Source organism: Ischnura elegans, chromosome 7 (genome assembly GCF_921293095.1).
Source record: "Ischnura elegans chromosome 7, ioIscEleg1.1, whole genome shotgun sequence".
NCBI lineage: Eukaryota > Metazoa > Arthropoda > Insecta > Odonata > Coenagrionidae > Ischnura > Ischnura elegans.
The window spans coordinates 57,260,142-57,287,112 of NC_060252.1; the positions used below are offsets into that span (position 1 = coordinate 57,260,142).

The window sequence follows — 26,971 nt, forward strand, 5'->3', positions numbered from 1 at the left end:
AAAATGATCTTGCTATCTCCGCCCAAAAACATAATTTACATGCGCGACCGTCAAAGGAGCCTTATATCGCAAAGAGATTGGGGCATCAGACGGCGGAGCGCGCTGTTAAAGGAACCCCCGGGATGAGATGTGAGGGATCGCGAGATTTGATGCGAGTTTGGTGCGAGACAAAGGGATCAGAAAAAGACCGGCAATATGGATCGGGTTTTGGCGGGGATTGAGAGGGGAAAAGCGGGGAAGGAGTGGGGTGAGGTTTGGGGAGGAGAGAATGATGGGGAAATGGAGGAAGTTGGAAGGGATTTGGGTGTGATGCGGAATGGGGTAGTCTCCAGGGTGGAGTTCGCAAAAGGAGAGAGGAAGGGTTCAAATAAGGGCATTCGGGAGAGATGGAAAGGTTAAGCCCGAATCACACGACCAGTTTTTCACGCAAAACCCATTGGTCATTTTTATGATGTGCTTTTCAATGGCGGGGAAAATTGTCACGGTATAGTATGGTCGCGGATATTAAAAAGGATCCTCAAATTGCCCTCAAAATGTGTGGTCACCCACCGCGAATTTTAAACTATTATAAGCAGTGGTGTCATGGTGCCGGAACGTTCCGAAACGCAGTTCCGGCACTGGTTAAGAAAAAAAACATAATAGCCAATTAGCAATATTAATCGTGAGCAAAAACTTATCAAATACAGAATTAAAATATTGATCAAACAAAGGCATATGCATTTAAAACATGGAGATAAAACTAACATAATAAAAACACACAGAGTAATAATTCACTTTACAAAAGTTAGGGAAAGTGCGTTCCGGCACTGCTAATTTTGCCATGACGTCACCGATTATAGCCCAGTGTAGCTTCGAAGTAACATAAAAAATGTATACATTTTCTCCTCTTTTAAGGAAATATTTGAAGTACGTGTTCTTTTGTACTTTAAAGTTTAATGGCAAAATGTGTAGCTGCTAAAATAATTACGATTGAGTAGAAGATTTCTAAATTTTTTAATTAAAAAGTAAAGAAAATTTAAAAGAAGAAGAAAAAAATAAAAACTTCTCCCAGAAGGAACTCTGGGTTAGAAAGGGTTAATGGGTTTACAAAAGTCGCCACTCGCGTCACTGACGGACAAAGTGATCCGAGTTTCACAGAGAAATAAGGTATGATTAGGGGTGTTAACCGAAATTTACGTGCATAATGATGTGGTCTGTAAAATTTATAACTTTTCAATACTATTTCTATCAATTACCAACATTATACTGCAAAATATTGGAAGTTGTTGATCGCATTTCACTCATCAACTCAATGCTCAATGCTCAATGATTTCTCTAATTATTAGAAATTAACTTCGGATATTTTATAAATATTGGTTTTATAAATCAGTTAATAATATCAAAATTTGTCAACTCATTTCTTTGGCCTATTTCTTTTTTTAACCGTTAGAGAAAATATCTTTAGGTCCAAGTCTGTTGCGTTAACTTGCATGTTCCCTGAGCAAGTTTACGCAACAGACTTAAATTAGTTTCTATATTTTAGAAAAACATTATATTACACTATGTCTTACCATCTGTAAGATTAAAAAAAATTAGTAATGGCTGAATATCAAATTTAAGCTGAACAGGCATGAATAGAGAACTATACTACTGTAACTATATTAGACGAATGTTACTCAATCAATCAATAAATAATATTGATATAAAATCATGGATACTATGTCACTGCTTGTACGCTTACCGAACTAGCAATAGAGCAATGATCTTTTTATATAAGGTATTGCAGAAGAAAAGGTGATAGGTGAGAATTTAGGGCCGTTGAGAGTGTGAAGAAACACAGGGCACGCACCGGCAGTAGGTCCAATCCCGAGAGAGTTCCGAGTGGAGAGAAAAGGTGGGATTGCGGAAAAGAAATAATGTGCGCGGTTATCACTGAGTTTGCGCTCACGTATCTCTTTATGCCTTTCCCATCCCTGCTTCTACCAATCGCGTCTTTGCTCCATCCCGCCCACTCTGATTACGATTTTCCATCAATCACGCCATCGTCATTATCAGCTCTCGATGATTACTACCAGAAAAATATCCGCACAACTCTTTAAAACCCAGTTTTATTTTTAGGAAACCAAGTTGAAGATTTTTCATGTAGAAAATTTGAGCCTTTTCAGGTCTATCGCGATTAAAACCAGAAGCTATAGAATTGGTCATTCACAGTTCACCTTGATATTCAACCAGTACAGGAAAATGCAATCTATCATTAGTAGGGCGGGCCGAAAAATGACTTTTTTTCAGGATCAAATTTGCCCTGTGCGGAAATGTTGTCATCTTTATCAGGGTCTTATATCCGAATTTTTTAAGAATCGGATATTGTTAACCACTGCAGCCCGAGCCCTGAAATGTAACATTTTGTAAAAATTCAGGCTAAATTGCAAGACTCTATAAATATCTATCGAGAATAAATAACTGCAACTAAGCTCGTTTTACCGATAACCTATGATGAATATAGCGTTTAATATTATTTTGACGAAGTTTAAAGTTTACCTAAAGAATTATGTGGTTTTACGATGGTAGAAAATGACCAACAAATTTCGAAAGCACGCCACCAAAATTTCCTGGCCCCGTATGGCATCACTTCACATTTTGCCTTTTGATAGCCGAATTTGCGGTAAGCTTACTACTATTTAACATTTTATCCCTCTTTAAATGCCTCAACTTTTCTTTATGCGGAAATAGTTCCCATAATGAAGCGTAACAATAGCTAACGGCGAAATAAATGTAAATTTTGGCGTATGAATGCATATTTAAGGATTTATTCTGACTAAACTACTATTTTGCTCATTAAGATACTAAATATAAAAAGCTTTAGCAGCTATCGCACGCCTTGGGATCTCTTCACTAGCTTTGTGGTGAAATTTCCCAGAAATCAGAATGAAAAAATGGGATGTTGGTTATTATTTGTTAATTTCGAATTTCTCTTTGAGAAAATCACTTGATTTTCCTCAACAAGAGTTTTACGGATTATGTTAATAACTAGCAATCTTTTATTTTCCTACATTTAATTTGATTATAACTTTTTATTAATAATAGTTTCCTATTTTTATTCCTATTGTATTTTGTTATGGTTTTTTTCATATCATTTTTATTAATTTTATTCTTTACATAAGAATGCATGTTATTATAATGAATCATAGATGAACTTGTTTTGTATAAAAGTATTTTGTAATATATACTGCCAACTATTTCCTTATTTTCATTGTATGGCAGCCCCTACCAAAGATTATATCTTCTGAGGTGCCTAATTTCACTGTTTATCTATATATCCAGGTGTAATTTTTGGGCAGTAAAATAAATAAATATCTTTATTATGTTATTATTATTGCTGGTCCGCCGAAGCAGCTCATACCCTCTCCTCAACTCCTTTCGACATTAACCTCTACGCAAGTGCACCGTGAATTTTACTTTCATATACATTACAATACCTTACTTACTTTTATTCTGTACCCTATAGGTCAACCGTGATCCCGAAAAAAAGACAATTTTTTTCGCATTCTAATCAGTAGCCTGAAAATTTATCAAAATAATTTAAAATTAGTGCTGTGCGGATGGTGAAATTATAATTATTTTTCTCAATGGCAGTAAGCCAAGTTACGCTTTTATGATATATAAACTCTATTAAGTTGTTTCGATCCAAGTTCTATTATCTTCTTCCTCCTTAATGCATACTTAATACCATTCCCTTTTAGATAAATAATAAAAAATGTTTTTTTCCTGCTTAATGATATTATTAACATTGCATTAGCCAATAATTAAACCTAGAGCAATAACTCTGCCACTGGTGGTACATCACAAAAAGGTTAAATCTTTCATTATTTATTCACAAATTTAAAGTGCGAAAACATTTTTCACTAACTTAGGCTAATTTCGTTATTGACCGTTTATTGCTTATGTTAAGCCAGTCAATCGCTTAATTAATTAAACGTAGGGACGCAATTTACCGCTTAGTGCGCGAGAATTTTGTTTTCATCGATTATTTACAAGGCAAAGGAGATGGCGACCAAACTTAGGTCGCTGAATTCAGCCAAATGTGCGGCGAGCTACCTTGCGTTCTAAACGTACGGATGACCAGCGATAGACAGATAATAATAAAAGTCGTATTGGTGTGGCAGTATTGCGTTATAGTGTCTGAAAATGAAGCGGATAGGCTTAGTTTGCAACGAGTTCATAAACATTAAACACAACAACAGCGAGCACAACACAATTAAATTAATCTACTAAGACGCAGTGCTCCTGTGATCCTGGAACAGGTAGGTTTTACTACGATCGGGGTTGTAGATTATTGTGCAAATGAATCAGTAGCAGATGGGGAAATTAATATCATTTGTCAGTATTGTAAGGCGTTAAGATACAGCGGTGAATCTTCTGCATTATGATGTGCTGATGGCAAAGTAATATTGGCACAATCGGTGTCCCCTCCAGATCCATTGCGATCATTAGTTTCTAGGATGGGAAATGATTCTTAACACATTTTGGCCAAAATTAAAAAAAATATGACATGACTTCGGTCTCTTTGTATATTTAAGCAACGAAAAAATGAAAAAATGTTGTTTATCAGAAGGCATTAAATTGATGAACTCCATTGTAACTGTGTTGTATTTAATGTTGATGAAGATATTAAATTTATTTGAATTGTAAGGAAGCTTTAAATAAAAGCCGCATTTAATAGTTATAGACAACAAACGGTATAAAAAGACCGATAAAAACATTGCAGGTAAGTACTTACTTGTTCATATAATTATCTTTTACTCGATGGTTAGATAAACGTGGTTGAAAGAGGGAACTATATGAAATATTTGGACTTCCACAGATATTTTATAACCAAAATTTGCCAAATCAGTTATGCCGTTTTTGAGTTTTAGCGAGCAGAACTATCTGCAATTGATTCATGTATACATAGATAGATACAAAGGTGATACGATAGTCACCGGGTCATCTAGTTATAAATAAAATATACTCTCCTGCCAAGCCAGCACTAAATTTATACAAAAAATAGAATATTGCTAAAAGTGCAATCTGGAGCAGGTAATTTCTGCCGCAAACCACACAGTGAAGGCAACATGATAAATTTAAATATGAAAAAATATGACAGGGAAGTGAATGAATTTAATTGAATATTTTTTGTTATCCTCGCTGGTTGAAATTATCCAGCAAGAATGGAACAAAAACAGGAAGACATTATTCAAGATTAGGAATTTCGGCATGTCCGAAAATTTCTTCTTTTTCAGGAGGAAAAGGAAAAATAATTTCTGGAATCATTTTACATGGATCCGACACGTGATTTCCTCATTTAAATTTTTAATCAGAATAAAAGGAAGAATAATTAGCCTAGATTTCCCCAAAATGTAGACCTGGGGAAAAAAGCGTCGTGGAAATGAAATGCCACTCATTTCAACGGCTACGTTAAAGTACGTATTTCAAAAGCCGAGTCTTTCATTTTTGTGTAACCCGTTAAAAAATATATAAAAAAATATGCTTCGTTCCCGTACTTCATATTCCCGTCGGAGAAAATACCCACTTTGACGTTGGATGATACGTTTGCTGATATTTTAAGACAAGAGAATTTAAAAATTAATAGCTTTTTTCTGTTTACGATTGTCAAAAATAAAAATTTCTCGTATCTAGTCGTGAGGTCGTCACAAAATACGTAATATTCCATTTATATTTTGTAGATAATTGGAAGATATTATAGATATGACGGACGATAACACCGCCAGTTATCATGAACCATTTCCACCCTCCGAAGCCATAGGGCTACATCCTACCATTCTGAGCATAAGATCTTGAAGAAAACTTGCACTCCATTTTGCTATCATTAGAAGCTTACAATAATTTAAATCACATATAAATTTTTTGAAGCTGGTCGAAATTAGTCCACTCACGGAAAGAGACGGATACGAAATGAAAATACAATATGGACGCGTACTGCCGACTGCGTAATGAATGTGTTAAATGAATTTTAGTGAATGCAGTGCTACTAATGAACAAATTAACAACCTTTTTAATGTTTTTATAGCTACTAAAATAAGATATTTTACAAGGATTAATAAAGAATAGAGTTTGCGATGTCTTTTTAAACTTTAAATTGAGTACCACACGTTCCAATGCTACTGCGTCAGCATCATGTACACTGACTCTTTAAGTAGTAGAACTTTTCATGAACCATTGAGATGACTCCCATTTATCAAAATTAACAACAGTAGGTAATAACACAGCAAATAAGAGAGTGCTTAATGATCATCCGAGGCATTAGAAAGTCATCTCTTTCTCTGATGCTCTTAGCAATTCCACGATTTACAGTTGTAAGCACAACTGGTTTGAAGACTAATTGCAGGTTTGACGAATGGAAACAAGTATGACCACACAGCTAGTTGCAACATGTGAAAGGGTATTTCTATTTTGATGTATCCAAGTTTCAACTAAGACGCCGAGACTGTTACTTCAATATATTGAGCAGTACGCAAGCTAGAATAAATTGCAAGATATACGTACCTAAGTAAATGCCAATGCTCATTAGTGCTGTTTGAAGAAACTGAAAAGCTGCCATGCCAGCGAAGAAGTATTTAACTCGGCAAACAACAAAAATGCCAACGATGCAGAAACGAAGCCTCCAACTTCCAACGAATACCAGAGGACAAAGCGTCATTTGGACGGAAGAGAAAGTGTGAAGAGAAGTGCAAGGCCAAGGTTTTTGCGATGTTTTGGCAAGGTTTTTCACTGTGAAACAATACGTTTCGCGGTGGAGGGAAATCTCCCTTGTCTCTCAACTTGGCACGTGTTTCACTCTGCTTGCTCTTCAGAACGCTTCACACCTCCAGAACCAACACTACCGAAACACCTCCCCCCTTGCCTTCGCGACAAACTTTAGCGACGCATCTCTACTGAGCTTATGAATCTGGAAAAACTCCGCCAAATGAACACTTTTATGACTCCTCTTTAAAAACAGGAACATTAGCAATGGATGAAATGCGAGCACGTGTTTTATTTTTCGCCCTCAGCGGTACAAATGTGCCACTCTTCCAAGTTAGATAATTTCAGCGGAAATGAGAGAGAGAGAGATAACATTTTTAATGGCTAACCATGGTAACATCTTGAAAAAAAATGGAGTTCATCTCCAGTAGCGGATTAAGTGGGGAAATTTTAAAAGAGGGATATATTTAAGGAGACACTCCTATGGAAGTTTTATTTCAACCAGTTTAACAAACAATGCATAAAAATAATTGATGAATGCCTGATAGCCACTTGTCTGCGTATATCAGACCTAAAGTACAATATCTCTTAGAACCTCCACAATTTTTTTTCTTCGTATACCACCGAAAACATACACATACATACAAGAATATGCTTGCCCTGAAACACCTCCCCCCTTGGCTTAGAGGCAAACTTTAGCGACGCATCTCTACTGAGCTTATGAATCTAGAAAAACTCCGCCAAATGAACACTTTTATGACTCCTCTTCAAAAACAGGAAGATTAACAATGGATGAAATGCGAGTTTGAAGAATGGCCAAGATTTATATTGTTTAGTTTATTCTGTAGTGATTTTTGAGCCCAGAGAATAAGAGAAGTTATTATATTTACTTATTGTAATGTTATACCTACAGACATTGTATTACCTGCAATTTTTATTCATAATGATTTTCCATTGCATATTCCCAAAATTGTAGCTGCTTTTGTTATATTGAATCGAAGATTGGAAACTCTTCGCTATAGCATATATTTTGATCTTAGGCGTAATTCTATTTGGGATTTTAATCGTAATCGCTTCACAATGGCTTGGAACAGGAATTATCGCCGCAACCAACATGCTGTTGTTACTTGGGATGGGGAGGGGCTTCCGGTTTGCCCTGACCTTTTAAGTCGGGGTTTTTAACTTAAAAATCGGCACCATCGGCACCGAAGATAGCGGGTCAACCCGTTGAAACGTCTGCTAGTTTTTGTGCGCGTCTCTTTTTTGTGTGTTTCTGTGTTTTTTAACTGTCAATTTTTGCCCGTTCTCTTCGATCGGCCATATACATACATACTTGCAATCGATTTACAAAAAGTGGGCGATATATTGAATTTCCGTTCCGCACCCGTCTCTTTCAGCCAGTGGGCTTATTTCGTACGGCTTCAAAAATTAACTAATCAGTAGATTAACCCCTTCCACTTCAATTAATTTCTGAACATCGTGCTCCTAACCTCTATTTATTTTTTCCCTTGCTTTTTTGAAATATAATGTTTGGTAATGAACTCTTATTTTGTAGTTTGTAATCAACGTAGAATAGTGAAATGAAAAGTTATTATTATTTCAAATTGTAAAGTATCTAGTTAAATACATCGAGAACAGAACTACTGCTACTCGTATAAAATCATTTTATTACTTCTAACGTGTCATTTTTAAAGGAATATGACTTTTTAAAATAAAATTGTGGATGTTTTAACTCTGTTAAATTTTTAAAATATTCATACTGTTCCCCCAAGTATCAGACATTAAAATTTAAAAAATCTGATGATGCCATTGCTCGAATTGCATCGAAAGTTCATGACGAGCTAGACACGTCATTTCAGGGCAAGGGGCTAAGTTATTGCACGCTTAAACAGCATATTTATGGCAATTAAACAGCAAAAAGGAATGTGATGGGTTATATTTAAGAGCCTCGATTTCCCAGAATGGTAGGATATAGCCAAATGACCACGGTGAGCGGAAAAGGCTTAATAGCAACCATTGGGAATTAATGGATCGCTCAGCACTTCATCTATTCTCGATAATTAATCAACGTTTATTCTTGAAATGCGATGTAATAACGCCTGAAGTAACAACATACATAAATCTTCTAAAGCAGGGGTCTTCAACATTTTTTTATGCAAGGGCCAAAAATCGATTTTACATCGTCCGGAGGGACACAATTCTCCACATCACTTTACCACCACATCAATAAAATAAAAAAACATAATTTCAAAGTGCTTTAATCATCATTGGTTAAAACTTTCAATCAATTTTTGACCAGTGTGTCGATATTATATGTTATATTGTGTTTCGCGATACAATATTTTCTATAGCCTTTTAGCGGCTGCAAGAAATTAGCCTGCGGGCCGCGGGTTGAAGATCCTTGTTTTAATTAATGTACGGGATTGGGCCTCCTTCATGTCGTATCTTTGGTGCGGGTACTCGAGAACCTGCCAGGATACACAAATACCTGCTCTCGAATAAACAGTGCGGACAATCAAACAGGAGGATTGATGCATCAGGAATTGAAGAGAAAATGATAGAGGACATGTTTTGATTGGCTGCTTCGACCAAAGGAGCAATGGATGGGAGCGTAAGCAAGGAAACAGGCGAAGGCGGAGAGAGTGAAGAGAGGACCCCTAGCGGTGACTTAATGAGGCTTATTTTGAGTTCGCTGAGGGTTCGACGCACAGTACGGGGGAAGAGAAGTCGATTGGCAGGTCCAGGGAAGAGGCGGAGGGTTGGACAGGCAGCTTACGATTTGGGGGAGAGAACGTAGGGGCTGATAAGCTACGGAGGCGGTGACATTCGAGCCACGGGGGTGAGAGATTATAATTAGCTGTGGGGATATTTTAAAAATGAAGTCCTTGGAGGAAACGAAGGGAAATTTATCGATCCTTGGAGGCTACGTCGTTTATTTTCGATAAATTCAATGCGTAATCTATGTAGTCAGAGGCTTCAGGAGAGATGGAGTGGAAACGTGATATAATGAAAATGAAAAAGCAGGAGCAATTTCCTCGGTTTTCCCAAGCTCCGTGACTGTACACCCTCTCTCCTATCCCCTTTCCCCGCCTTCCCGTCGTACCACCCCCATCCTGCCTTTCCTATTTAAGCGTAGCGCACTTGATATTTTTGCACCTGATGATGCTGAAAAGCGAAACGGGTAGTATTAATAAATTTTAAAATTGTGGAAATTGCTCCCGCTTTTTCATTTTCATAGCGTAATCTATGACTCACACTTCGAAGTTCGGTTCGAATTAGTCTAAGTAGAACCTAGAATGAGCCACGGAAAGTGGGTAGACAAATTATTGTTGCTAATTTTGTAAACACCAACTATCGAACACATTTAAGTAAATTAATTCATTATGTCTGTGAGAGGATATTTTTGTATGAGTTTGAAGAAAAGGTTAATAAAGTGTCTGATCTGGAGGGTGGCGGAGCGGAAACATGGACAATCAAGGATGGAGGACGAGAAAATACTGGAAGAGTTCGAGATGTGGGTCTGGAGAATAATTGAAAAAGGCGAAGTGGGCGTAGACAAAGAGGAACGAGGAAGTGCAAGAAATGGTGGGCGAGGAGAGATAGATTCCAGATGAGATGCGGAGGAGACTGAAGGTAAAGGTGGAGAGAGTGCTTAGCTGGGAGGGGATGATAAAAACATTGCTAGAGGGTAGAATGCTGGGCAATCGAAGGAGAGGAAGGAAGAGAATAGGATTTTTAGACGTAATGAAAGAGAGTAGACCGTATTGTGAGTTGAAGAGGGAAGTGGTTGACAGAGAGGGAGGATCCCAGAATCCTTCTTTATTGTTTCAAACCTACCTTAATCGGTAGAATACTTAATAATAATCTGCATATTATACTTAGATAAAACCAATATTTGTGCTTCACCTTTCAGGTTCATTTATTTCTTTTTTACCGCAGAATCTGAATCGTGTTCAACCGAAAGCAAGTGGTGCTTACGTCTACGATAAAAAGTTAAAAGATATCTATGCCATTACATTAGTGCTAAAAATGAGGCATTACTGTAATTTTCTCCATACTTCAAATACAAATTTACTCTTCCTGCAAACCCGTAACTAGCTTTGCGGCCTCCAAAATAAAAACCCTAAACCCTAACTCTTCTGCTCTGAAAATGTCAGATGCTAAAGCGATGATGATTAATGCTGATTTTTTTTAATTTTTAGAAGCAAAGATAATTGCTTTCAATAATGGTTGCTACCATAGCTAAAAGTCTAGAATCCCTTTTTTTCTTGATTACCAGCGACAATAGGCGCTCCTATTCCTGTACCCTCTTAAGTTCATTCTAGTTTAATTCTACTCCGGTTACTGCTGGGGTTTATATCGTAATTATTTGTGATACTTTAATTATAAATACTGATTTTTCTCTTTATTTATTAGTACTTGGTGGTATAACAATATTTATGTTTCAATTGGATGCTAATTTTGAACTTGATTTTTAAAAACTATTGTTCTCCCAGCAGTGTCAACTTGGTTTAAAATGAGAATTTTATCAATTAGATTTTATAATTTGGCTTCTTCCATTTGTTAACTCATTATCTTTTCAAGGCTCTTATATTCATGTGTTATATATGTGTATTATTAATTATATTTATTTTCCCTAATCACCTATCCAAACCAACATCAGAGTAGAAGCACTGATAAAATATGCTCGTTTATGTGCATGTAAAGGTTTCTTTTTACCCATAGCTCAATATTCAACTCACATGAATACGCAAAGAGAACAAGAGTTTTCATCAAGCTCATGAAATCGCCGGCCTACATCATCGTAATATCTGTCCAATTACATGTTTTCGTTTGGCCGTCCTCATGAAACCGATACCGCGAGGGTGTGTAGCACAAGATGTAGCCCGTGCATGAGAAAGCGCTGAGAGGAATTAGAGGTTACCTTGTTGCTTTCAAAGAGCATTAGGGAGGCCTTCTCGAGGATCATTTGTGCGGAGCTTATAAGATCCCTTTTGGGGCACTGACCACCACCAGAGTTACCATGTAGTTTACGACCCGGGAGGGCATCTAATTTACAGGATTTGAGCTCACCTTGCCACAATAACCACGGAATCTCTGGGCTTAACAGCAAAAGGGAACCTGTTAGGGTTGAAATTTTCCCCTCGGGAACTTTATCGGATGTTGCCAAGATATATATCTAATTAAAAAATACTACAAAGCGAAATGTTTTCCTAAAATTATTAAATCAATTTCTTTTTCTTAACCTCAATTTTAATCAAAATTAATGACGCATTGGAGTATAGGTCTGGGAATGAAATTCACAAATGTTTGCCGACGTTTCGATATTTTCTTAGATCTTCATCAGGGCAATGAATAATGGTCGCAATAAATTAATGCATGAAGAAATGAACGATTTTTACAATTTTGTTACAGTGTTCAAATAAAAATATGGAAAAAGTGCAATTGTAAACAAAAGAAAAAGAAGAGAGAAAAATTGTCAAATTTTTTGTCCCTTCTATTTTATTAGTATAATTGAATTCTTTTTATAATTATATTATTATTCTTAAAAAAACATTGCAAAAGCCGTCTGTACCTTCATTATATAGCCCTTATGAAGATAAAAGAAAACGTCGGCAAACATTTGTGGAATTAATTCCCGTTACTCCAAAATGTTATTAATAATTATTTTATTTCTTAAAAATTCCATAGCGTTTCTTCATTTTCTCTCTTGAATTTATTCAATATAGAAGATACTTTTACTTGAACAGTTTAACAGAGTAGAAAGAAAAAATTATATGATATCGTAATCGTTTTCGCCAGCCTTTTCCGGTCACTCAGTTTTCGGCAATACCTAACCTGCTTTACTTGAGTCCTAGGAATACCAAAAAGTGTCTTTCATACTGTTAAAAGGTGTGAACTAATTGCTGACACAATGCCTTTGGTGCCTTTGACAAGTTTTTCCGCGACGCTTAAATTCCTCAGAACCACCATTTTTTTTACCCCCAAATGCCTCCTGAAAGTAGAGGCAAAAAGACATTTGGTAACGCTGTAATAAATAGAAAATTTAGCGATTAGGCAACATTTTCTATGTTTCAGACGATTTCCGAGGTGGTCGATTATATGACTTCTTGTCGTATCTCGCGTCGTTCACCCCAAAAAGTTGAACGAATCGGTCAGTCATTGGTCGGAAGTGGGTTTCATAGCATATTGAAGATACCTTAACTAAAATCTCACATTCCGAACATGTAGGTATTTATGTTTCGAACGAATTAAAGTCAGTCAGTACGTGTACTCCTCTGCAGGGATAATGCTGGTTGATAATAAATCGTGGGTTCCAAATAAAGCAACAGGTTTTCCTTCCAAGCGGATAAAGTGTTCGAAGCTATTTCTTCCAAATAGTTTTTCCCGATTTTGCCCTACTTAACCATTTTACTTATTCTCTGAGACCTGCTTTGTCTACATTTTTCCCTTCACTATTCAAAATATAACGGAAAGTGCCTTGCGTCATCCGATAGCCGTTAAAAACGTTGATGGTTCATATTCCAAATCCATATGCAAATGGTTGTAATTGCCATCGTCCTCCTCTTCTGTTAAATTGGGTTATCCAACAAGATATTTTCTTACAAGCTAGCATCCGACGTCTTGCGAGGTAAGTACTGTCAAGCATTACTGGAAATCCATATTTTATGATAACGTTGTTTTTCAAACATAGCCAAACTCACGTATATCTGTGGTGAATACACACGTCCACAGTCAGCGCAAGTTCGCTTGCGATGGACGAGCCCTACGCTTGTAGCTGCTCATCTTGTTGCCGCTTCTTGCCTCTCTAGAGTCGCGTGAGCGCAAAGCCGCCTGAATACTTTTCCAGTGTACGACCAGCCTTAATCATCATAAGTCAACAATACTACGAGGGTCGCTCAATAAGTAATGCCCCACATTTTTTTGAAAAGCCATTGATATACATAGATCAATGTATCAATATCAATGGTAATTATGGTTTCAAACTCCAGAGATAGCTTATTTTTTTGCTCCATGTCGCGAATTTAATTTCATATGACATGAAATTAAATTCGCGACATGGAGCAAAAAAATAAGCTATCTCTGGAGTTTGAAACCATAATTACCATTGATATTGATACATTGATCTATGTATATCAATGGCTTTTCAAAAAAATGTGGGGCATTACTTATTGAGCGACCCTCGTAGTATTGTTGACTTATGATGATTAAGGCTGGTCGTACACTGGAAAAGTATTCAGGCGGCTTTGCGCTCACGCGACTCTAGAGAGGCAAGAAGCGGCAACAAGATGAGCAGCTACAAGCGTAGGGCTCGTCCATCGCAAGCGAACTTGCGCTGACTGTGGACGTGTGTATTCACCACAGATATACGTGAGTTTGGCTATGTTTGAAAAACAACGTTATCATAAAATATGGATTTCCAGTAATGCTTGACAGTACTTACCTCGCAAGACGTCGGATGCTAGCTTGTAAGAAAATATCTTGTTGGATAACCCAATTTAACAGAAGAGGAGGACGATGGCAATTACAACCATTTGCATATGGATTTGGAATATGAACCATCAACGTTTTTAACGGCTATCGGATGACGCAAGGCACTTTCCGTTATATTTTGAATAGTGAAGGGAAAAATGTAGACAAAGCAGGTCTCAGTTCAGGCGTTTATACGAGCGACAGATCCGACCCAAACAGGAAGTGTAGCGCGAGTGTGAGTACGCCTGAAGTTCCGCGCGAGTTGGCGCCTGCAGTGTGGGCTTCCAGTGTACGACCAGCATAAGCCCAAAACCAAGTGACTCTCCCATCCGCGTCATCAGCGCACTCTGGGGGTAACACGAGACGGCAGCCACCGATGAGCAGCCCCAACGTGAGGAACTGCGGGCACTCTATTCCCCGTCTTAATTTCAGCAATGTATCGCTTTCAGCCTCTTTCGATCGTAAATTTTGTAAAGCTCGCACCATGAAACTTAATGGACGGAAGTGTTACAATAGGCAGAGTAAAAAGACGGAACTCGAATGGCGAATTCCACGGCCACCAAGGAAAATGGGGCAAAAATTTAACGATATTCCACGTCTTGGCGTTTATAACATATCCTTCCACCTTTACTAAAGGTAATTTCGCTGAATAGCCGTTGCTATTATTTCTAAGTAATAAATTTTATAAAAAGGTTTCAATTCTAGGAATATATAACAAATTAATGGAACATGCTGAGAAAAGATTCTGGGGTAAAAATTAGCTATCAGAAACGTTTTCAGGTAGAAAATGACGCGGAGAGACACAAAAACGACAAAAATTGAATATTTGAGAAGAATGACGAAGAGGGCAAGGCTTTCCTCTCGTAATAAAATAGCAGTCAGCGTTAAAAGATTATGCATGAGTTATCTTTTCCCAGGAATCCTAAATTTATTTCAAAATATACATTTCTCTCCCAATATATTCAGCCGTTGCAAGTGATGCTATTTCAGATAATTTTTTCCATCTGGAATATTTGTAATTCTCATTAAAAATCCGACAAATTTTCTCATGAAATCAATAGTATGATGGCGTTCCCTAATTCAAATTTAGGGCTAATTTTGTTCCAACTGCTACACATTATTACATTCTAGGTGTACTCATCATTTTGATAACCAGTAAAAAACGGTGGTCCTATACATTTAATTAAATTTAATTTCCCTTTAGTTCAGTTGGCCAAGGAGTGGTCGCATGCTGTACGAAAATACCTATTTCATTATTCCGAATAAGAATACGTGATTTACAAGGTGGGAGGCTCCTGAAAAGTAAGACAAATAAAAATAAAAGTAAAAATAATATAACAATAACAAAAATAATAAGAATATTAATATTGATAGTAATAATAATAATATAATTAATAATAAAAATAACCTGCCGACAAATCTAATGAGGATCAGCATGACCATAATTTCTAAATTTTATGCGCTATCTTTTTGTTACGTATTTTATTGTTTTTAGTAATATTATGGAAATTAAAAGAATAAGTATTTCATGAATTTTTATGTACATATCAGAAATATAATGAATTCCGAAATTGAACTAATTTTCTTTGGCAAATACTATTTTTTCTTGATTTAAAACCAAAATACAATAATAATAATTGATAGGCATTGCCATACCTAATTCGCATAATATCACTACATCCTACACCAGCAAAATGGAAAAGTATGAAGAACTTAAAAATGAAATTAAGAGATTGTGGAAATCAGATAAAGTACACATAATACCTATCATTATCTCCGCCACAGGAGTAGTGCCTCATTCACTCCATCAAGGTCTTCAAACTATTGGATTGCCGAAAAACTTGTTTATTACGATACAAAAAGCAGCAATTTTAAATACTTGCCGGATTGTCAGAAAATTTTTCAGCACAGAGTAAAGAGACGAGAGTACTTGGTGATACCCGTGCCTCGCCTAAAACCAGCAAAAATGCTGTGAAAATATTTAAAAAACAATAATAATAATGATATTGCTTGCTTGCTGAGAGCGGTAGCTCAGAGGCTTTACTGCTTAGGTATAGCTAGTTGATCGAAGAGTCCTAGTTTTAAATCCGGAGAAAAACATGGAGTATTCGGGTATCCCCGAAACAAAATGAGATCATCGAAGTGCGATTTGGCTCAGGGAAAAGAACTGGATCCATCAACCTGATAGTGTAATTTTCATACCCCTCAGGATTAGTATGGATTGAGCTCTACTCTAACCTATTAAAACAGATCTTTGGTTAGAATCACTGAGAAAAAATGAACAAACCTAAGTGTTTCGATTAATAACACAAAATGAAGAAGGCGGCGGCTTTAAGTCTTCGCCCACCAAATCGAAGGTCGCGGGTTCGACGCCTGCCTGGGTACATTGCCTCTATCTGGATTATAGCTGTTCGTAATCGCACAATGCTATATACAGACAAACCCGACGTTTTAAATGCTAAATTGTGCCGCTTGCGCGGATATGAGTGTTCATAAATAAATAAAAAAATTATGGTGTGAAAATTTTTTGTACCTATATGAAGAGAAAAAATAGAAACACAAAATGAGAAATAGAGTAGAGGGAATAGAGAAATTATTTTTATTTTCTGATCGACGTCGAATAAGTTCTCAGGCTCATTACAAGGGCGTATCCAGGAACAAAGCTAGGGGGGCAAGCCATGGTTGTTCAAGTTGTAGGTAAGATGTAATCATGGAAAAGGTGAAAGAAATCAACATTTTAAGGAAACTTTAACACCTCTTCATTAGTTTTCATATTATTTGCTTGAAAAAAATATTATTTTCCTTAAAGATATTTGCGATTTTTGCTTCTAGGGGGCAGCTGCCCACTCCTTCTCCTCGCTGGGTACGCCCATGGCTCAGTAGTTCAACTCTCTCACTCAGTGATTCGACCCAGAGGTTTATTTGGATAGGTTAGGGTAGAGCTCACCTCAGACAAAGCCAAAGGAGTGTGATACCGCACATTCAGGTTAATAGAGTCTAATTTCTCCTCCCGGGCCTCCCTGTACTTAGAGAATTTTTACCAGGGAGTCCAAGGTCAGAGACAAAGAACTCTACCTACTGGACAACAACGATCCCTAAAACTCTTCACCTGTGGGCACATCAATCATCGATTAGATATTTTATGCATTTCAGGGTGGACAAGGTCACAATTGTCCCGTTGGAGGAGAGTGGAGTAGTACTAAACTGAGTAGTCTTATCGATCGATGCCTTGTGAGGAGACGGTGAGGGAGCGATTGTGTGGGTCAACGACAAAATCAGGTCAATGCGGTCAGATCCGGAGTTCATGAGCACCAGACTTAATATCAATTGTAAAGAGAGCATAAGCAAACCTTTATGTAGTGATAAAAACACGGTGCAAATTATAATAAAAACATGGTGAAAATTATAAATTATTATTATTTCCTCATCCATCAATGCTATATTTTGGGAAAGCCATTGCGATCAGATCCGGAATTCAGGGGCCCCAGACTTAATATCCATTGTAAAGAGAGCAATACCAAAGAATTCAAATCTATGTTGTGTTAAAAACACGGTGCAAGTTATGATCTGCTATATTTCGGGGAAGGCAGCTAATACATTAGAGAAATTAACGTGGAATGGAGGACGAGTTAACTGTTAACACTCTCAGCCGATGGAATTTGTTTGCAAAAAAAACACGGTTCAAATTATTATAATTTCCTCATCCATCAATACCATGTTTCGTGTTAGACAGATATTATGCAAGAGAAACATGGACTGTCTGGACGAGAAAATTATTGACATGGACTACAAGGACGAGAAAACTGTTACCACTCTCAACAGATGGAATTTATTTGCAGAAAAATACGGTGTAAATTATTATAATTATCTCATCCGTCGATGCTATATTTAGTGAAAGACAGTCATTGCAAAAGGGAAATTAACATGGATTACAATGACGAGTAAATTGTCACCACTCTCGATCGACGGAATTTCTTTGCGGAACCATTTTTTTGTATTTATACAGCCATTCAAATATAGAGGTTTCCTTATTTTATTTCTTAGAATGAATACTTAAAAGGTAAACTGTGAGATGGTAGACTTTCGTATGAGATGCACAGACATGGGAGTCTCCAGTGAGCAATTATTCTCTTTCGGCTCCGAATGCACTTGTGGAATACATTACAGCGGCAAGGCAACAGGTGAAATTCTCACCATTTATCACTGGTCGTCTCATTCAACGTATGGCCAGCGTATGGTGGCCGAGAATCACGGAGTGTTATGTGCGGTAAAGTTGGCTTGTTTCCCTTTTCATATCAAAAACATGGAAAATTTATTTCCCCTTGATTTCCTCACTTATTAGCGTACGGAAATAACTTAATAAAGGAGTATGGTTACAAAGATTTTTAAAGCTATATACCCATAACGAAAAAACGTGGGTCTTCTTTTTGAGCCCAAAATCTATGGACTTGATGCAATACATGAATGACATACAAAAAATGAATGGTTTTTCTACAAAAGGCGATAAAATTATATACAAAATTCTAGAAATGAAATCACGCTATTTTCGTTTCCGATGACTTCACGTCTAAAATATCAATGAGAAAATATTACGAATTTGCACCTAGCCAGGGGAAAAACCACAAGCGGATTGCCAAAGGTCTTTTGATAGGAGTTTAAGCCAACCTTCTCTCAGGGAAAGCATTCGAAATAGCGTTAGGGAGTCGGGAACATTGTGCATTGCTACGGATGGTCATATGACTGAGAATTTCGCTCTCCGCCGCGACGGGATACGGCGATGCGAAAATCGTGGAGCGAATCAATGGTGACAAGCTTCACGTAGTTCACCTGTTGGCCGAGTGGCGCAAGCTTACGACAGGCGCCCCACGTCGTAGTTCAAGAAATCCCCGTAGGAGCCATTAGCGTTCCGGCGGAGATTTGAAGTTTTGAATATTCCTGCCCATTCATTAAGTAACACGATAGCAAAGGAATTACGATGCAAAAATTAATTTATCTACGGGCAGCATACACTGCTATCAATATGTAATTATTTCTTGAAAATACACATTTATCTTTTATATGTCTTATTCAATAAATGATAATTTTAATAAGGCTCGTGGCCCCTGAGGACCACAGATTTTTCAAATAAATACGTTTTTTTATAAATTAAATTTAACAGTAGAGACCTAGAAAGGTATACTTGGCTTAGAATTAATTTCATGATTGTTAGGTGTTCGCCGGTGTATACGGTACATGCACGATAAATTCTATTGGTACGATATAGATCGTTGATGTGTCTGGCTTTTTATTCTATTTCACTCTTTGTAAAGCAAACATCTTTGAGAATTTATAAAAAAAGAAAAGGAAGAAGATTCACATATATATCTACCAAAGCAATATCATGATATATATTTCAAATATTTTTCCATCGAAAATGATTAAATAATTCAATGGTAAGTATAATTAAAACAATGAAATTCAATTAAAAAGTTTTCGTTCTTATGAAGGCTAACTATAAGTAATAAATGATCCCAAATCAGACAAGGGTATCGATTTTGTTCAGTGATGTTTACTTTTGCAATTTCAACATAATCCATAATTTCATGACATATTTGCATCAGTGGTAAGGGGACACATTGAACTCAATTTTTTATGAAATGTTTTTGTACTTATGGGTTAGTAAGAATATTAAATAAATGCTTTATTCTGCTTTGACAATGTACCGACACCGTTTAATCTTTCCGCGTATTATAAGAGCTTAGCTTAGCTAGCAGATTTCATAATGCATAATTCGTATACCCCAATACCAAATGATTTTTGCAGATTAAAACACCAATTTTTAAGTTAAACTCGACATTTAAATGCTAAGAATTCTTATTTACACTTACATTACTACGGCATGAAAATTAATGTTCTTTTTTGGAGTGGTCCACAAATTATTTGTTTAAAATATCTTCTCGAAAATCCGGGGTACTTTCGTGTACATTTTCAATGTACAAGTTATACCGCAAGTCAGATATCAGAAATGCTCTTTTATGCTTTTTAAATAGTCACATGGACAAAAAAAAATACTTTTTCTATTTTGAATAATAATTCACTCGATGATAAACCATTCCGTGGATAGTATATTAATACAAGTATTTTAATTCTTGTCACTGTACCTAAAAACTATTTCCTGGCTGGGAAATGTTTTTAATACGTGCGCATGTGCATACATATTATATTTTATTATTTAACGAACAAATATTCATAATCATACTATGGATACTAATACATTCCCATAAAAATCCTGATTTTGCTCTGGTTGCGTATGTAAAATTGTGTGGGAGCTGATGAATTTAGACTTCAAGTAATTATAATAATAAAAAAGGAATTATTAGAAAAATTACCGCTACGTGCAAATGCTGGTACTATTTCCGCGTCTTTATTTCTTTGAAATACTACCCTTACATACTTATATGTAAGAAAATTCCATTATTAGATATATAAATACTATGATAATTTGAACTTTTTGCAATAAAGAAATGTCAGGAAAAGCTTCGGCATACATATTCGATTAGTGTAGAAGATATTCGTATTACAAGCAGTGCTTTGTCAAAAATAATTAGATGCACTTACTTTATCATTTTTTAGTAATTATTGTTTCTTTGACCAATATAATAATGAATGTATTCGAAATAAACGAGACTCCGGATCAATAAAAGAGTAAATATTGCAAAAAAGGAGAGAAATGATATTATTCAAATGCAGCGGCCACTCTGAGATCAAAGATGTTGTTTAAAACTTCGAGGAGCCACTCACGCTCTCAATAAGAAGCAGAGCTTTAGTGCTACTGAGAGCAGTAATGATATCATCCCTTTTGGATGTTATATTCTGGCAAAATGTGATTATGTAAAGGCTAGAATTTAATGAGAAATATGAGTTGCAAAAAGAGATGGAGAAGAAGAGGAAGTAACGAGCGCGCAGAGAGAAATTTCAACCCCTCTTAACTCAAATCTACATTTGGAAAGAGGAAATCTAATGAAAAAATTATAGCCCCTTGAATGAAGTGCCTGTATTTTCGGATTTTTTCCCCTCGACGGACATCCTTTGCTTGATTTTGCTATTGAAATTTATTAAAATGAAATATATTTTTGGAAATATTTGGAGTGACATTAGCCGACAGCTAGCAATTTAGATGCTATAGAAATCAGATTATTTTAATTTCTAACGATAAGCCTTAAAAATTAGTGAGTTAAATTTTTAAAATGTGAATAGGCTTGATTGACATGTTGTATTGCTTATCTCCAAGGCAGAAATGATAAAAGTATCCTGTGAAATATGCCGTTGCAATACATACGTACTTTATGTATTGCCTATCGCAAAGGATGTTGGGATTGAGAGTTATCATGATGCATTTTGAACAATATTCAAGTAGGTATTAGTGAATATTTAAGTATCATTCATTTAAATTACGAGTGGGATTTTTCCCTTTCGCTGATTTCTGTAATAACGTATTCCATTTATACCGTTAAAACAACTCATTAAAACGTGGAGAGAACCTTAGAGAAAGGACGCAACGTTGAAGCGAATGTACCAGCCTCTTTCTTATTTAATGAAAACGTTTAGACGTAGATACGAAGACGTCTGAACGCCTGTAGGAGACGCAACTCCTCCTAAAACGCCGCATCAACTTAAATTAATAATTAAAATCAAACCCAATTATTACAAGCGTATAAGTTATAAGTATATATATAGACCAAAAAATACAGTTCATCGACAGCGGAAATGTTTGCAGGGCATCTTGTAAATAAGCGCCATTCAACGAAAACTTATTCATGCATGTAGTATATTAAACATTTAATAATTCAATTATAAAGTTTTTCCGTTAAATAACATTCATATTGATACAATTGATGCGAAATGTCGGTGCATGAAGCATTTTATATATAAATTTAAATAAATACTGAAAGACAGTAATATAAAAGGACTCCAAACCAATTCAATTTCAACTTCTTGAAATACGACATTGGAAGCGATTTACTACAATTATACTTTCAATAATTAACATAAAATTCACCGAAATCTTCCAATTTTCAGTTGAATTTCAATAAATTGTGTAGAGGAATGTTTAGGAATCGAATACTATCTAATTAAATAATAAAAATACTATCTAATATGCTGTAATATTCTTGTGTTCACCGATCAGTAGTTCATGTGTGGAGAATTCTTACTCTTTCCTGAATGTCAACTAGACATTTGGAAAGATCAGGAGGTCTGCACACTCTATCTAGGTCACTCAATGCATGCTACAAATAGAAATAGTAACTTAGCGGTGATGTTGTCACAATATATTACATGCAATAGAGGCGCATTTATAGACTAACATAGAAAATATTGTACATCGAGTCCCATTTAATTTCTTTCAAGGATCGTTCTTTTGAATTGTGCAAGAATGGGAAGATATCGTCATGTTACATTACCTCATCGGATATTTTTAGGAGCTGTAAAATTTTAAGTGAACTTGATTTATTTCCGATATACATAGCCTCAGTCCAAAGGAAACGGTGTACATAGTGATGTATGTATATAATCGCAACCTATGATTACCCTTTTTTACACTTTTACCCTTGCTTAAGCACAACATTTATAAAACTGCGACTCGGATACAAAAATATACTCCTCTTCAACTTAAGTCACAAGAAATCAGGCGCATCAAGAAAGCTGTCGATATAGATATTCCATACTAAACAAGCTTCTCTAATTTCTTCTACTAGGGTTGAATTCTGCAAGAAGCATTTCTACTGAGTGCAATTCGTTAAAAAAACTAATATATTAAGTCATGCTGGGTAGAAAATTACATCGATTAAATAAATCATATCACGTCTCGGGGGGATATGGATATCTGGAATTTCCAATTAAAAACTTTTGTGCTAGTAACTTTCCAAACTTCTAAATGGCCTTTCATAGCCATTAGTGATACATCTAGGCATCGGATGTGAAATTAATGGTTCTCCGATGCAATTTAGTCATTACGCCACTGCCACTATATAAAACTTTGTAACGGTGCTTACCTTCACCGGCGTTGGTGGATATAATCCTTACGTCTTATTCAGGCATATCTCCATAACGAGCTTCAAGCTTGTCGTTAGGGAATCAATTTTTAAAATTTCCATCGGCGTATGCTTTGTTGCATATTTTAATAACTTTAGCTTTGATCCAAGATGCATGTATTTTCAACCATTTATGCATTTATTTATGTCAAAATGGATTCTTTCAATTACGTCTTCGTAATTTTACTTAACATATAATTCTTGTTTTCACTATAAAGAGATTATTTAATAATAAAAAAACACTTAATTGAACATTCACATAAATCGCATATACTAGCATTGATCCATTTTGGTAATACGATAGTTTTTTCTGGTTTCGCAATCCCGTATTATTCTTTCTCAGGTCACCCAGTGGAACTTCAGGTCCACTAACATAGGCTCTAGTGGTGATAAACTGAAAATACGAGACTCCTCAACTTTACTACACAGACGATGTCTTTACAAGAGGGGCTAAAATAATTTTTCCAATATTTAAAATGCAAATGTGTATGGTGAAATCTTTATCCTAAAAACAAAATCTTAAAATGCCGATATTAAGCAACAGTAAGGAGGCATCATACATTCTGCGAGATCAAATCAAGTAAAAATTAATTATTATTTAACTTTATAGTTTTAGACTGATTCTCTCTAAACTTAGATAGTTTTAAGAAAAGTTAAATTCAAACATAGAAATATGTGAAATTCTCGAATTGTTTATCTATTTGATAATTAAGTTATTCTCTCTGAGTGAATTTAGCATGTGATATTTTATTACTTTTGTATAAATATGTAAGAGTAGTAGTTTACATTTCCAGGGCCAAGGGAACTATGAGTTCCATGTATCTAATTTGCTAATCCATTTGATGCAAAAGACCTGAGGTAAACAATGAATTAATATTCATGTAGCGTAAAATAGCGAAACCTAATCATGGAAATTTTTCCTTTTGATCATTCGCTTGAATTTCTCCGTACGAATAGAAAATTTGATATTTTAAAAGATATAAATACTGACACTACAAACTTTTATTACAATTTAATACAAATAAATTTTTATTTACTTTTGAGGCAATAATATTTGTCTTTATGCCAAAGAAAACATACGTGCATATGGCTCGCGCCCCAAATAGAAATGCCACGGTTTTGCTAATGTTTTATTATTTAATGTCTGTCGATGTAGGTTCTGCCTGAGCAAGTTCTGGGAATGATGCTTATGCCCCAGTTAACGCTTGAGTTACATGCTTTCTGCATTCTTCAGCCATTCATGCTCAGTACCCAGAATACAGCTAACCTATTTGGGCACACCGTATATCCATTGATTCTGACCAATTTCTTACTTCATAGCGCATCATAGAAAATTGAGAAAATATACCTTCTGCTCTGTAAACGTATTATTCCCGGGAATTTCAGGGAGAGCTTCAAGGGAAAGGGTTTTTCAGAATGATCGTCGTATTCATTTACTGTTTGAAGGGTATAACAAATGCACTTATGTAATGCACACGGGTTACTAGTACACGGTAAAGGTCACTTATTTTCAATGGTGCAGAATACATGATATGTTACACAAAAATGGTGACAAACTCACCTGCTGGGCGATAGCGAACGAAGGCGCCCGGATCTTCCGCCCGTTGCCACTGCGAAGGCTGCTGCGGCTGCCCCAGGTGGACGCCGACGAGATGGATGACGTCTCATCAAGAAGACGCGGCCGCGATGATCGGTGAACCGTGGCGTCGCCCGCGAACCGATCCAGCCGGGACCAATCCTTGCCTTGATGGCGACGCGAGTAATATCGGCACACGAGCAGGGTCATCGCCACTACAAGCGCCAGTCCGGTGCCTGCAGCCGCACCCAACACAGCCGCCGATGCCACAGCCATTTCGCTTTCTATAAGAGCTGTAGCACAAGTGCCAACTGAACCAACCAGTCAGTTCGACAGTTGAAGGGTATGTAAACAGTCGAACTAGACGGTCGAGTGGTCAACTTTCAACCTTAATCTGACTCACTTATCAGGTCGACCGTTGGGGATGAATATTTGGAGGGTATGTAGCCAATATGCTCGACGTAAACAGTTGGACGAGAGAGTTGAGTGGTCGGTCGTGCTAGACTATCCAATAGCCACCATACACAGCCCGATTAATTGCAAGCCGTACTGGCCCTAGCGCCGTCAGTCCACTGTCAGCATTAACTTGGCTCAATACCACTAGCGCCAAGGAGTATGGTTAACTTGAATTCACTCGTTGATAATTTCTCTAATGAATTGTTTTAAAGATCGGTGAGGACTAGCGATGCTGATTTTTTCGGATTTTTTTAGAACTGTCGCCAGAGGAGTTGCCCGTGGTAATCGAGATAGTCCGTTAGTGTTCCACACGAGTGTAACGACTTCACTGCTGAGTAGGAGACAACTAAACTCTTCCCTTCGCCTATCTCTATCCCCTGTTTCCCTTTATTTCTTCCGGGAGACACTTGGAAAAACAAAGGAGATACGATCCACCTATGCCCCTTGAGATGGTAACACTTTACCCCAAAACACTTCGCCTTGACGACGCCAGCTCCGGCGTCTCCTCGTGGATGAGAGAAAGTTGCGATGGGACCCGAATAAAAGAGTCCAAGACGTGATCGGAAGGCGTTGAGTCGTGAATACGCTTCTGTTTGTTCTCCGAGCAAGTCGATACAGGGAGGCGTTTAGCTTTTTGTGAGTCTTTATCCACACATCTCTTCTCACTTGCGCCAAAAAAACTCGCTCTTCTTCGCAGCAGAGTGTTTATACGGTGGCTATAAGAAGCAAAGACGTGATCTGAAATCGTCAAAGTCTTTCTTGGAAATGTTTTCTTTGATCTAAGGAAAAAGTTGCGTCACATCTAATTATGACGCCAGTTTTTAAAATATTTCTTCTCGTACAAGTATGGCCCAGTACGTCGTGTGTCTCACGCTAATAAATATCTCATCTAATAAAGCACTATTTTCTCACGCATCTATTAAAATTAACACGTGTTTGATACAGCTTTTCGAATATGGACTTATTTTTTGTAATAGTATAGTCATTTTAGTTTAAAATACGTATGGAAAATCCAATTTGCGCCAGTGAAAATATTAGCGATAGGTATCTATCCGGGTTTTTGATATCGCTGACCACTCTTTACCCTCGGAAAACAAGTACGTATCAAAAGCGGTCATCTGGTGAGTCCTCGTCCTTGAAGTGACCTCTCCTCTGCAATATAAAGTCGAGGCACGCACCAACACAGCTCACCACATCATGGAAGAGGTTTCCAGAATTACTTTGCTCGAATAGAAGGCGCTGAGCTTCACCCCTGGGAGGAGAGGACAGTGAATAGGCGTCGTAATGGAAAGTCTTCGGAGGTGAAATTCAAGGCAAGCAATACCAACGGGGAGAGAGGGCTGAGAAAACAAATCTTCTAGCAAGAACGATCTTCCCTTTTCACAGCTGCACTGCCCACATTTGGGGGATATGAAAGGGTAATATATTACATGAGGGTTTAAACGGTATACTAGATGACAATACGTTACTCATCCCTTTTTATGACCGGCACTAGTGTTTGAGAATGGAGATATTTCTAGCAGTGAAGGAGACTTTTAGCTATAGTTTTTTTTTATATATTCAATTAGTGTGCACAACAACTGCATCGGTATATGGCCTAAAACACTCCCTAAAAATGGACTGTTAAAAATATTTTTCCGGTTCTATGTGATACAAAATATAAACATCGAATGCT

General features: G+C 36.7%; 1 protein-coding gene across 1 annotated transcript in view; it reads right to left on the minus strand.

The window, feature by feature from the left end:
• LOC124162979 overlaps positions 1-25,116 on the minus strand; it is a 122,390-nt gene extending 97,274 nt beyond the window's left edge. The window contains exon 1 of the mRNA XM_046539760.1: positions 24,826-25,116. Coding sequence (XP_046395716.1) covers positions 24,826-25,116 — 291 coding nt within the window. The remainder of the gene's footprint in view (positions 1-24,825) is intronic.
• Between the last annotated feature and the right edge of the window lie 1,855 nt (positions 25,117-26,971).